Source organism: Diutina rugosa (genome assembly GCF_008704595.1).
Source record: "Diutina rugosa strain CBS 613 chromosome Unknown scaffold2_size729309, whole genome shotgun sequence".
Taxonomy (NCBI): Eukaryota; Fungi; Ascomycota; class Pichiomycetes; order Serinales; family Debaryomycetaceae; genus Diutina; species Diutina rugosa.
In genome coordinates this window covers 345,313-356,701 of record NW_022995199.1, presented here as the reverse complement: position 1 = coordinate 356,701, position 11,389 = coordinate 345,313, and the positions used below count along the sequence as shown (strand labels likewise).

At 41.9% G+C, this 11,389-nt stretch overlaps 7 protein-coding genes across 7 annotated transcripts; 1 reads left to right on the top strand and 6 right to left on the bottom strand. All coding sequences in view use genetic code 12, as the record gives it.

The window, feature by feature from the left end:
* Window positions 1-290: 290 nt before the first annotated feature.
* DIURU_004909 (uncharacterized protein) lies at window positions 291-1,613 on the bottom strand (the record flags this gene model as incomplete). Its single annotated transcript, XM_034157833.1, has 1 exon — window positions 291-1,613. One exon carries the CDS (start codon window positions 1,611-1,613, stop codon window positions 291-293), a length of 1,323 nt encoding a protein of 440 aa, XP_034010312.1.
* Window positions 1,614-1,834: 221 nt separating this feature from the next.
* On the top strand, window positions 1,835-2,560 carry EXM2 (Exm2p; the record flags this gene model as incomplete). Its single annotated transcript, XM_034157832.1, has 1 exon — window positions 1,835-2,560. One exon carries the CDS (start codon window positions 1,835-1,837, stop codon window positions 2,558-2,560), a length of 726 nt encoding a protein of 241 aa, XP_034010311.1.
* A 102-nt stretch (window positions 2,561-2,662) lies between these two features.
* STE24 (zinc metalloprotease) lies at window positions 2,663-4,102 on the bottom strand (the record flags this gene model as incomplete). The annotated part of the gene is made up of 1 exon (XM_034157831.1): window positions 2,663-4,102. The coding sequence occupies one exon, from the start codon at window positions 4,100-4,102 to the stop codon at window positions 2,663-2,665; it is 1,440 nt and encodes a 479-aa protein (XP_034010310.1).
* Window positions 4,103-4,612: 510 nt separating this feature from the next.
* DIURU_004906 (uncharacterized protein) lies at window positions 4,613-5,065 on the bottom strand (the record flags this gene model as incomplete). The annotated part of the gene is made up of 1 exon (XM_034157830.1): window positions 4,613-5,065. The coding sequence occupies one exon, from the start codon at window positions 5,063-5,065 to the stop codon at window positions 4,613-4,615; it is 453 nt and encodes a 150-aa protein (XP_034010309.1).
* A 2,082-nt stretch (window positions 5,066-7,147) lies between these two features.
* On the bottom strand, window positions 7,148-9,016 carry DIURU_004905 (uncharacterized protein; the record flags this gene model as incomplete). The annotated part of the gene is made up of 1 exon (XM_034157829.1): window positions 7,148-9,016. One exon carries the CDS (start codon window positions 9,014-9,016, stop codon window positions 7,148-7,150), a length of 1,869 nt encoding a protein of 622 aa, XP_034010308.1.
* Window positions 9,017-9,346: 330 nt separating this feature from the next.
* On the bottom strand, window positions 9,347-10,450 carry DIURU_004904 (uncharacterized protein; the record flags this gene model as incomplete). The annotated part of the gene is made up of 1 exon (XM_034157828.1): window positions 9,347-10,450. The coding sequence occupies one exon, from the start codon at window positions 10,448-10,450 to the stop codon at window positions 9,347-9,349; it is 1,104 nt and encodes a 367-aa protein (XP_034010307.1).
* Window positions 10,451-10,705: 255 nt separating this feature from the next.
* Window positions 10,706-11,380, bottom strand: DIURU_004903 (uncharacterized protein; the record flags this gene model as incomplete). Its single annotated transcript, XM_034157827.1, has 1 exon — window positions 10,706-11,380. The coding sequence occupies one exon, from the start codon at window positions 11,378-11,380 to the stop codon at window positions 10,706-10,708; it is 675 nt and encodes a 224-aa protein (XP_034010306.1).
* Window positions 11,381-11,389: the final 9 nt, after the last annotated feature.

Here is an 11,389-nt window from a genome sequence, read left to right as displayed (position 1 = left end):
CTCGGTTTATTTACCCTGTATTCCATACATGAAGGGCAGCTCCAAATCTGTAGACGAGATATCGATTATCCGATAATAGCTGTCAATCGCTGCTCGACTTATGTCAAATAACATCATGTAGGTTTTTCCTGACGTGACTCATCTCATTTGAGGTTAGACAAAGAGACTTGGGCTTGATACCAACTTCCTTCAGAATTTGAGTCAAGAGATTCTCAATTTACCTCAAATCTGATGGTCCTGAGCATTGTAGAATGTCAATTACAAGCTTCAGGTATCAAGGTGGTAATCGCTCACAGAATTGTCGAAAAATTCTTGTAAATTAAACGATTGGGACCCCATATCGTTAAATTGGTGCCCTCAAGTTGCTTGAAAATCTTATGCCATACTTTGTGCTCGACGCTTGCATCCTCGTTGATGTGGCCACACTTGAGACAGACCTTGTTAGACTTGATCTGGATGGTCAAACGTTTGACAATGCCCATATCGCGCAAAAAGCCCCCAAGGCCTTGATCATCAATCACCCAATCATCCTGCTCGAGGAAATTTTTCTCAACACACGTAGAGATGTCGAAATTTTTGAGGAATACATGCTTTAATGTAGCGTATCGACCCTCGCCTGAACAAACAAGTCTAAAGAATGGATTGTATTTCGAAAAGTTGAGGACCTTATTCCCCCCGATGATGTTATAGAATAGTGCCGAATCCATATCAATTTCCAAATCCAGGAGTGAATCCGTCAGACCCCTTACGTAGTCAATCAAAGACAAGTCACGTTGAGCTCCGATCCGCTCGAGTGAAATAGTATTGCAACTCGAAAGCAAGGGAATTACTTTTCTTTTTTTGGCAGAATACTTGCAACCCGAAAAGGTTACCTTTTTAATAACGGCTGTCTTAACGATGGTTGCGTTGTCGAAATCATCGTCGATGATGAAATTAACGAGTTCCAAATGGTCAATCTCATCGAAATAGTCGAATATAGCAGAAAATTGATTGAGACGAGCGGGTAACGTCCATCCCGATTGTGTTTTGAGTGTCAAATGTGGAAGATGCCGTCGTATTTGCTTTGACGGTTTGCGAAAGACTGATGAAGATGATTTTCGTGATGTGTCAGATGGAAATGCAAAATTAGGTGCAACTTCATCTAGGGTGATTTTTTGGATACTGTATGACTCAGTAAGCAACAGTCGAAACACTTGCACAAACGTATTGTAGGTCAGATTGTCATCCAGGGTTTCAATATTGTAGGACCCAGCTATTTTTATGGATCGCTGAACATTTGGTATAGGTGGTTTAGTTATTGTTATCAGCTTTATAACGTTGATACAGGAGCTGGACTCTTTGATCCCTCTTTTTTTTGGTAAAGGTAGGTGATTGATCCCAAATTCTATGAACTTGATAGCGTTGAAATCAAGCTCACGATAGATGTGTTTGACTGTAAGCTGGTGAAATCGTCGACATGTTTGACCCAAGTTGACAAGGCCGGGCTTTGAATTGACATGTCCGAAAATCTCTGTAAGGATTTCTGGGGGAAGCAGATGAATATGGGCGGGTGGATAATCCGGCGTGGGTTCAGCTTTCAAAACTTTCCGACGCGAAATGAATTGATACCGCATCTGACGTTTCGAGTGTGGACTTTGAGCTGGGTAAATGAATGGTGCGAAGTTTTATAGCGGGGTGACCGGTTATTGCTGCACGGAAAGTGAGACGAAAGCTTGTGTACGTCTTCTCAGTTCAGTCTCTCGAACACACAGGAAAGGATTTCGCTAGCGTCGTAAGATGTACATGGGGACCTTGTGATCGTTTATCTCGCACTTAATTTCTGTGATCTACGACTATGGCTGATATACAGCGTCAAGCTATTGAGCATCTATTGGGAAGGGAGAACACCTCTGTGGGGACCCGGGAAGCATTATCAATATCACTGCCACGCGTGTGCAAGCTGTTTATAGTGGGGACATGCCCACATGATCTCTTCGTGGGTACGAAACAAAATCTCGGCAAGTGCCACAAGCTCCACCTTGAGAAGTATCGATTGGAATATCAGAGTCGTGTTGATCGAGGAGATAAATTCCCAGAATTTGAATATGAATATTATATCCATCTTCGGCAATTCATTGAAGATCTCGACAATCAAATTGCTGTGGCCCGTAAGCGGTTGGAACACACTCCCGAAGAAAAGGTGAAAATTGCAGAAGCCACTCGTGAATTAGACGTGGCTGATATGCGCATTGCTCTTATGACACAGGAGTTACATGACTTGGTAGATAAAGGTGATAATCAGCGGGCCTTACTACATACCATCGCTTTGAATAAGGAACAAACACAGCGCCAAAAGCTATTCGAAGACGTGCGAAGCGTTATCGACAACGTGGGACAATCCTCACAGCAAAAGCTTCAAGTCTGTGAAGGATGTGGTGCATATTTGTCACGTCTTGACAGCGATCAACGGTTAGCGCATCATTTGATGGGCAAAATTCACTTAGGATATGTCCAGATGCGCAAAGCATACAACCGATTAGCACTTCAATATGGTCAAACCAAACCGTCTGGACTCGGCTGATACGGAGAGAGTTTCATCATTATGCACATTCATATGACCTACAAAGATTGATTGTATACTTTTCGTGGCATTAATGAAGTCTGCGTACGATATCAATATAGTCTACTCCATTTTCAATCCATCAGCTTTCTCTCTCTGTTTGATTTTCTCATCATCCTTCTTAAGTAGCTGCTCTTGAGCTTCTTCTTCTTGTTGTTTCAACGGCGAGATTCCCTTTCCGACCTTTCCCAGAGGTACATAGTTTAAAGCGGCTAAACGTTCCAGAAGCAAGGGATGAGAGCGGTGATAGGCAGAGTATAACCAGTATGCTTCGACATACAGCAAGTTTTCGTTTGTCAACTTGATCAAAGATGAAGACAAGTCTTTTTCGAATCCACATTTCTTTGCGTAGTTGTCAGCTTCATATTCATGTTTGCGAGACAACAAGTGAGTAATGAAAGTCGTTATGGCCTGAACTGGTTGAAATAAATACAGGAACAATGAAAAACCAATAATCACCGGTCTGGTAGTATTGAATCCAAAGGCTTCATATAACAGGCCATTATTGATGAAACCATTGAACAAGGTGAAGGTGAAAGCAAGACTTGCCTGAGAGTACGCTAACATCTTCGGCAAATGTGACAATTTCCAATGCCCAATTTCGTGAGCTAAAACAGCGACCACTTCCGCTGTTGTCAGATGGTCGATGAGAGTATCGTAAAGCACAATTTGCTTGGACCAAGGCAAACCCACAAAATAAGCATTCGAGTGAGCGGATCTTTTAGAACCGTCAATCTTGTACAATTTTGTGAGTGGGAACTTCTGTTCTTTAGCAAGATTTTCGATAGCAATCTTCAATTCGCCCTCCTCTAAAGGCTCGAATTTGTTAAAGAGAGGGGCAATAAACGTAGGATAGACAGTTTGAACCACCAAAGTAAACACCAAGAATAAACCCGTTGCATACAAAATAAAATTGCTTCCAAAGTGATCAACAATCTTCAAAAACGCAGAGACTAAAGGCACAACTAGTGCTGCAGTCACAAAATACGTCTTAATAAAGTCAGTGAAGAATAATTTGGGCGTCATCTTGTTGAAACCATAACGGTCTTCAACCACGAAGTTTTCATAATAGTCGAATGGTAATTCGAGTAACAGATGGGCGACCAGCGAGACAAACAAGTAACACAATGACTGGGTAATGGGACCTCCCATGAATGAAGGAAGAATAGGACTCAATTTAGTGAGAAGTGATCCACCAATTGACCAGAATTTTGCAATTAAGTTGTACTTTATTTCAATGAGGTCAACAACAACACTAAAAGTCAGTGCAAGCCATTTGAATTTCATTTTGGATCTTGAATAATCTTGAGATTTATCGAAATTCTCCTGTGTTATTTCGGCTTTGAGTGTTGCTGGAGGAGTTTTGCGTTTTAACACTTGATATTGACGGTAATCGAGGTAACGTTGAAACACAAAGTTCCCGAGAGTAATCCCCACAATTACCTGTTTCCATGGTATGTCACGGTTATCCAACAACGCTAAGGAATGGTTGAGACCCCACATGTTGACCAAGATTGGGTGCGCTGTCAACTTTTTATTTCTGTTCAATCACGTGAGGTAAAGTGCCTCGCGTATGATCAGTTGGAAACATGGTTGTATACAATTTGATGTAAAATGCGACCTGAGGCCACTCGCTAGTGGCGTGCCTCTACAACTGTTTTAGCTTCACCGAAAGTGTCCTCCTTGTTGTAAGCAAAAGGCCAGATTCAATTTAGCCCTGTTAATATATATATGAATTCTTCTGCCTTTACGTCATTCAATATCCACTTTTCTGACGATACGAAGAATTTAAGATTATGGTCAGTACAAGATCTCTAATGTGAATTTTCTCTCTCTCTGTAAACAAATCCTATCCACACACTATCTGTTTCGAGAGAGAAACGCTCTCTCACATCATAGATATGCTTTACGATATGTGTTTCTTTATCATGACCATCTATTTCCATATTTCTAAAACCGGGGACCAGCCCAAAAAAATCAACTTTACAGTTCCAACTTGATTATGATCAAGCTTTAAAACAAATCAGCATAATCAGCACAATTCGGATGAACTAGGTCATGTTCTGCATGTTCCGCAAATCGAAAGTGTTGCATACCGCATCCGTTGTAATTTGCCAATATTCTGTCAAAGGATTCACAATCCGAAGCAACCAATTTGTTGGCGTAGTCAATCACCAACGGAAGTCCCAAGTTAACGCGATTGAAGTCCTCGTCGGAAAGACTGTCGAACTGATTTTTTCCAAATAAGCGATGAATGATGGCCTTATTCTCAGGATGAACATCAACACACTCCATCAAAAATTTGAAATCCATAGGGCATAAATCTCCTTGCTTCGTTTGGATATCGAACTGACCACGGCAGTGTTGTTGCAATTTCTCATATAATGATGATTTCCCGTGAATACCAGTATAAATGGCCATGGAAGGCTTGGTTTTGGTTGCAGTCTTAAGCCAATTGCGAAACATTCCTGACAGAGAACTTGAGCAGTTGCGGAAGCGCGGTTATGATTAGCGCCAATCTCTTTATATAGTTGGAGCTTTCGTTTGTATTCTACGTTTTTATATAGCCTTACCTAAACGATGAGCGTGTTCTATGCGACAAAGGAGGGGTAATTTACCCCTCTTCGGAGGACTGCGAATTGCTACAGGTTATCTCACACGTGTGAGGAGGGGAACAGTTTAAAAATTAAAATGTAAAATCTACAAACGTTGAACTTTAAATTGAACTTTAAATTGAGAATGGATAGTAACCGTAAACTAATAAGCTAAAAGGGAAGGACACTTGGTGGCTAGTTTGATCAATCGAATTGAGATCGCCCACGTTCACGCGTTTCCATGCATATGGCTGATTTTTGTACTTCGCAACGATCCCAACACGCGCAAAATCTCGTACAACAAAACCCAACCAGTGATAAAGGCGTTGCATCAAATTGTTCTGGACTCTTCGTAAGAACCGCCAATCGAGTCTTGAGATACTTAATTCCATTCAATCGCTTACTCTCTATCGATGTATTGTATATTGGATTACTCTAATTTGAGTGATTTAAATTATCCTCAAAAGTTTGATCGGTAGGTAGAACTTGACTTGACACACCGGAAAAACTTGACGTGAAGGTAAGATGCGGATTGTTGGTCGCCGACTTGACTCTGGCCTTTGACTCGTTTGTCATGTCGGGCATTACCGAGACACATAATCAGTTGCTTGAATATCGACTTCACCATTTAAATCAGATTCATTAACAAGAGGTATCGGGGAAAACCGCAAGTATTAGCCAGTATAGTTATCTATCAAGTCATCCTCTTTTGCAAAAGAAAAAAGTATGGTCCCTAGCGGGATCGAACCGCTGATCTTGGCGTTATTAGCACCACGCCTTAACCAACTGGGCCAAGGGACCAACTTGCACATGTGTCGTGTAAAATGCTAACTTCCAGATCGGAGTTATTGAGGAATGACTCCGATGCTGGTCGAAGGGTCTGGAAGGTTCGAGAAGCCAGACGAAGTCACATGTGAAGGCTCGATACACATGTGACAGATGCAGAAGAAGGTACCTGGAGCTTCCATGGTGGCAAAGTGGGAAGCCGCAGGTTGGTGTATAAATATGACTGATTTGATTAGAAAAGAATACAAGTGTTTTATTAGTGAGCTTCGGATATTATACAACAACTTGAAGCATCCAATATCACAAATGCATTGTGTCACTCGAAAGTACCCTTCAAAAAAGGCAGAAGAATTGCGAGATACCTTCAATTCCATCAAGATATAGGTAATACCACTAACTTAATGTCTAGCAACAGCCAAGTTCTTTGCAATTGGCAGGTTATGAAATTCATAATTTGACAGCAGGCCTCTCTTCGAGTCTTTCATAACAGTGTTCAAACTTATAATACAAAACCCATTCGGCCTGTGTGAGGCCTATGTGCTAATTTTTCACATAACGGATAGATGGGCATGCAAGATTCGTAAGGGTAAGTGTTAGCTGCTTAGTTAGGCTATGTTGATCTTACAGGAAGACAGGATTGAGATAATCGGCACCAAGACTAATTTGATATTACAGCCCGAATGGGGAGTTTTATTCAGCTTTGTGATAGTCCTTAAGTGACAACTTGTATTCTTTATAGGTTTACTTTCGCACATAACCGACTACATCACCCAGTGCTATGGATATTTGCAGCTGCCATATATTTACCGAAAACATCAAGTAAACATTATTATTACAGCTAACTCAACACATCGAGAGAATAATACGCCACATCGAGGGAGGATGCACTCCCATTCGTCATCATCATTCGGTTTTCATAATATGTTATTTTTCTCGTGAATACATCAACACCAACCCCGAAGCGAATTCAGGCCTATATCCCCATTTTGATTTGTGGATGTCTGCGAAAACTCGTCAGATTGAGACACCCAATGATTAGGTTGAAAATCTTTTGGCATGAAGTATGTTGAAAGTAATTGAAAATCACAACAAACGCCTATCACAAAGGTTGGGTGAAACAATTCTCTCGAGTGAGACCTGTCTTTAAGCAGCATTTAATGTCAGTACGTCACCCATCCAAATTATGGTAATACATTTCATGCTGCTTATAACGACGCCGTGCTCTTTGGTGCTCCTGATCGTCTTGGTAGGACGCCTCCCTCATAACATCGGTGTAGGTGGGTAACGTGTTTTGTTCAACAGCTTGTTGCTTCTCCGATAACCCAGATTCAGTTGCAGGATAGGGTGGAGTTTTTGAGTACGTTGGAATTGAGCCAGTGCTTTCCCCAAAATTGACTGAAGATTTCAGAGCATTTGAGTGCAACAGCAGCGTAAGCTGCAAGCCCGATAGAATTCGAACATTGGGACATACCAATTCAACATTTTTAACTTTGCGATTGATTTCGTTGGAGTCTTTAAAATTGTGTACCTTCTCCAGCGAAAAACCAGCCAGCACCGTCAACAGATATTTTCGGCTAATGTTACACGTTCGAAAAGTCGGAGATAAGTGTTCCGGCAATACACAATTAGAAAAGTACTGCTTAGGGATTTCAATTTCGTAAATTTCTCCCCCACCAACATGGCTTTGCATCCCTGCCAGTCTAACAGGTTTTGCATTAACCAAATCAAATTTGAGATTCTCATAGACGTTATTGCATATTGGAATCACACGTTCATTTGTCCCATTGTGAATATCTCTTTCGTTGCCGTTATCTTCGAGTACCAGTACTGAAGTGAAAATGGTGAGTGATATAGATAGCTTTTGCAAATACACTACACCCAAGCCACTCAGTTCTCCTGGTCGACCATATTGAAGTTCATAACGCAGCGGTCGATGGTTAGAAACAAGGAAAAGCCGAAATGATGGGGGCTTGTCGGGGATGAGGAATGCCGGGTGTCGGAATCGTATTTCAAATCCGAACGGAACATCCTTGGCTTGAATTTCATACTCCTTTCTATTCCGTTGCTTCGAAATATTGATAGGTTGACCTGAATTGATTTGGCCACCGTACAGACGATCAGTAGGCATTGTCGAAGGATCAAAAATCTTTTTGAAGAATCCTCGTTTCTGCTGTGGCGATGGCACCGTGATTGGATCAGGCATCATTGGTGGTGGAGGTGTAGTGCGAGGTGGAGAAGCTGGAACTCCGATGATATCAGGTATACGATTCGAAAACACAACATGTTTTCTTACGAATACCTCTCTATATTCCTCCTCTGCCAATCGAGTTGAGTTCTGTTGCGGAATATCAAGATCCAATGGTAAAAACACAAATGGCTCGTAGGAACGCAAATTCTGCTTGAATATCAGCAGACGTTTGCATGTCACTTTGACAAAATACTTGACCAGCGCAAAATCATCCATGCCCAGTAACAGAGGCGGTAATTGAGCAGATATGTGATATTGCTGCACAGAAGACCTCTGAGGTGGCATACCAGGATCAAGCTGTTGATTTAAGTACAGTTTTGCTTTGTTAACAAAAAATTTCTGATTGAAATTCCCATTGTTGAGAACCACATTCATGTTCTTCTTATTAAACAGAACTTTGTTGGTGATCCCACTCACTTTCACACAATTCAGCTCCAAAGGAATAGTGAATTCGAAAGGATAGGTGTAATTTCCAGGGGTTAAAGTGAATTCGCGTCCCAGTTGAACATTGCGTACGTTTGGAGGAGGAAATACAACAACTGAATCGTACAAGACTTTGTGGACATCAATAATCGTACGCATGCGTTCTTTATCCGATTTTCTTCGCTTAACCTCAGGTACTTTGAGTTCCGAGCGAGTAATCCCTTCAAGCTTCACGTCGATCAGAGCAAGCGAGATCAGGTCTGTGACAGCAAGGGTGACAACTCCTCTAACGATATCATGATTTGTGAACGTTCCATTGGTATCCAGGCGGTCGATATCAACTTTTACCGTACCTCCAGAACCCATGGTCGTAGGTGAGTGGAAATTTCGCAAATGATCATGTGCCACCCACTGAGTTGTGTGCCCAGATGGCAAATTATGGGGAAAATAGCGTAACACTTGTGGCTTCACTAAAGTGATCATCATCAGAGAAATGGTATAAATAAACCGCCTTTGTCCATCACACCAATAAGTAGCGAATTCTTCTAAGGCAGCACGTATCTACATAGGGTGGACAAATTTCGCAAGAGCCTCCCTTGATATGCTTGCTTATGGGTACAGGGCTGTGCAAACCATGGCTTCAAACAAGAATGCTCACGATTATATAACATCAAATTATATACGAAGCTATAGGGTTTACATTCTCACGCGTTGCTGTTGCTTCTTTAACATCTTCTTTCTCTTCTTCTCCTGCTCTTTCTTCTCCAACTTTAATTGCTCTTGCGGACTCAACCTTCTCCGAGCTTCGGCTTCTTCACGGAGCTTTTGAGCGGCTTCCTCTTGTTTGCGTAGTTCGCGGTCTTCGTCCAAAAGCTTACGAATCTTGTTCACCTCGTTATCTCTAGTCTTGACGATCTTCTTCAAAGTTTCGGGCCGTATCTTGATTTCATTAGCAGCCAACCCATCAACTACTTCGAAAAGACCTTCAAGAAGTTCGGATAATTGAGCAAGTTGAGCCTTGTCGGAAGTGATGTCCACAGACACGACAATGCGACGTCTAGGAATCAAATCAGCGATTTCTTCAGGTTTGGAAACTGGTAAATCTGTGAAAGCAACATAGCGCAAAGACTTGAATAAGTTGTTTTTGATTTTATCGGTGGTGATGCGCTCGGCCAACTCATTAACTTCAGTCATGTAAACAAATTCCACAGGCAATAGCGACGAGTCATTCGTGGTGGTAAGCGAAAGGTAGAAATTCTTTTGACGATGATCGTTCATCCCATTCTTGTTTACAATCCCCGCGATGAAGTTGTCATATTGTTGCAGTGGATAAATCGTAATCTCGCAAGTGTCCTCGGGCTTAGGGATCGACGGAAAGAAGAAAGAAAGAACAAATTCAAAAAACCAGACAAGGAAGTTTTGCCTCGCTTGCAAAGTAAACTGAAAAGCGACACTAGCTATGTTTTCCCGTCCGGTAGCGTAACCCGTGAATTGTTCGGGCGTGTCTTTCTCAAGCTGTGGAGCTTTGGGGTCAGGGGAGACACCAACTTGTGCAAAGTTTTCATTGAGCACTCCTTTCAATCCATTGAAAAAATTGTTGGCCTTCTTGGTGTTGTACCAATTCCCTAATATGTAAGCACCCACAAACGAGGCCACCATCACTGAAGTTACCAACTCCAAACTCCAGTTTTGCGCCTTGACTCGGCCAGCAAACGACATTGCCTGAAATTCGGCATACGTGATGTTGGCATTCAAGGGCGTTTGCACGAAGAATTTCGCCACCAGGTTCAAGGCCTCCATGCTTGACTGGACAATTTTTCGCGTCAAAATTTTCGAGCCCTACTGCAGCCTAACGAGCAAATACTCCTCTTGGCAAACTTAATAAACGAACGTCGCCCTGCGATAATAGCATCGACATATGAAAATTGGTTGACAACTCCCATCTTAAAGCTAACAGTGATTTGTGTGTTGTGATTTTTATTGTTATACGTCAGATTGTATTGCGTGAGCATTGTAGCTGTTTCGGATCATCAAACTTAAACATCACTGCAACGATTACTGATCCCTTTGCCTCTTATAACTCGATTGTTCCTCCTGCAGGAGCATGCTTTCTCTAACGGTTTGGCGTAAAAAGTCTCTCAATCCTTCCTCAGGGTTCTCGCTATTTAGGATTTGCTCTAATTGTTGTTTTTTATCTTGCAGAATTTCTTCTGGTATGTCCTCTGGATTCTCCATGGTGTATTTCACATCAAATTGATCGGCGTGACGAGTAGCGTCGTTAGCCAGTCTTTTTCTAGGCTTCATTCTTTCCTCTTCTTCTTTGCGGAGCTGTTCGTTGACCAACTCTGTCTCTAAGTCTATACCTTGACCATAGTTTTTGAGGAACTTGACGATTTCGGGATGTTCATCATCTTCCTCGATGAATTCTGCAGCTGTCAATCCGTCCGAATTTTTTATGGTGCAATCAGCCTTATATTCTTTGACTAAAGCGATGGCAGTTTTCAAATCTTCCACATGATGTAAAGGGGTGTCACCTTCATTATCTTGAACATTGACATCACCCCCGCGGGAGATTAAAAGTTGCAATAAATCCAAATGGCCATACGAAGCGGCTGCATGTATCGGGGTATAACCGTTGTGATCTTTGGCATTTGGAGATCCTCCTTGAGTCAAAAATTCATTCACTACCGAAGTATTATTGTCCGCAGCAGCGATCCACACGTTGACCATGGCGCGATG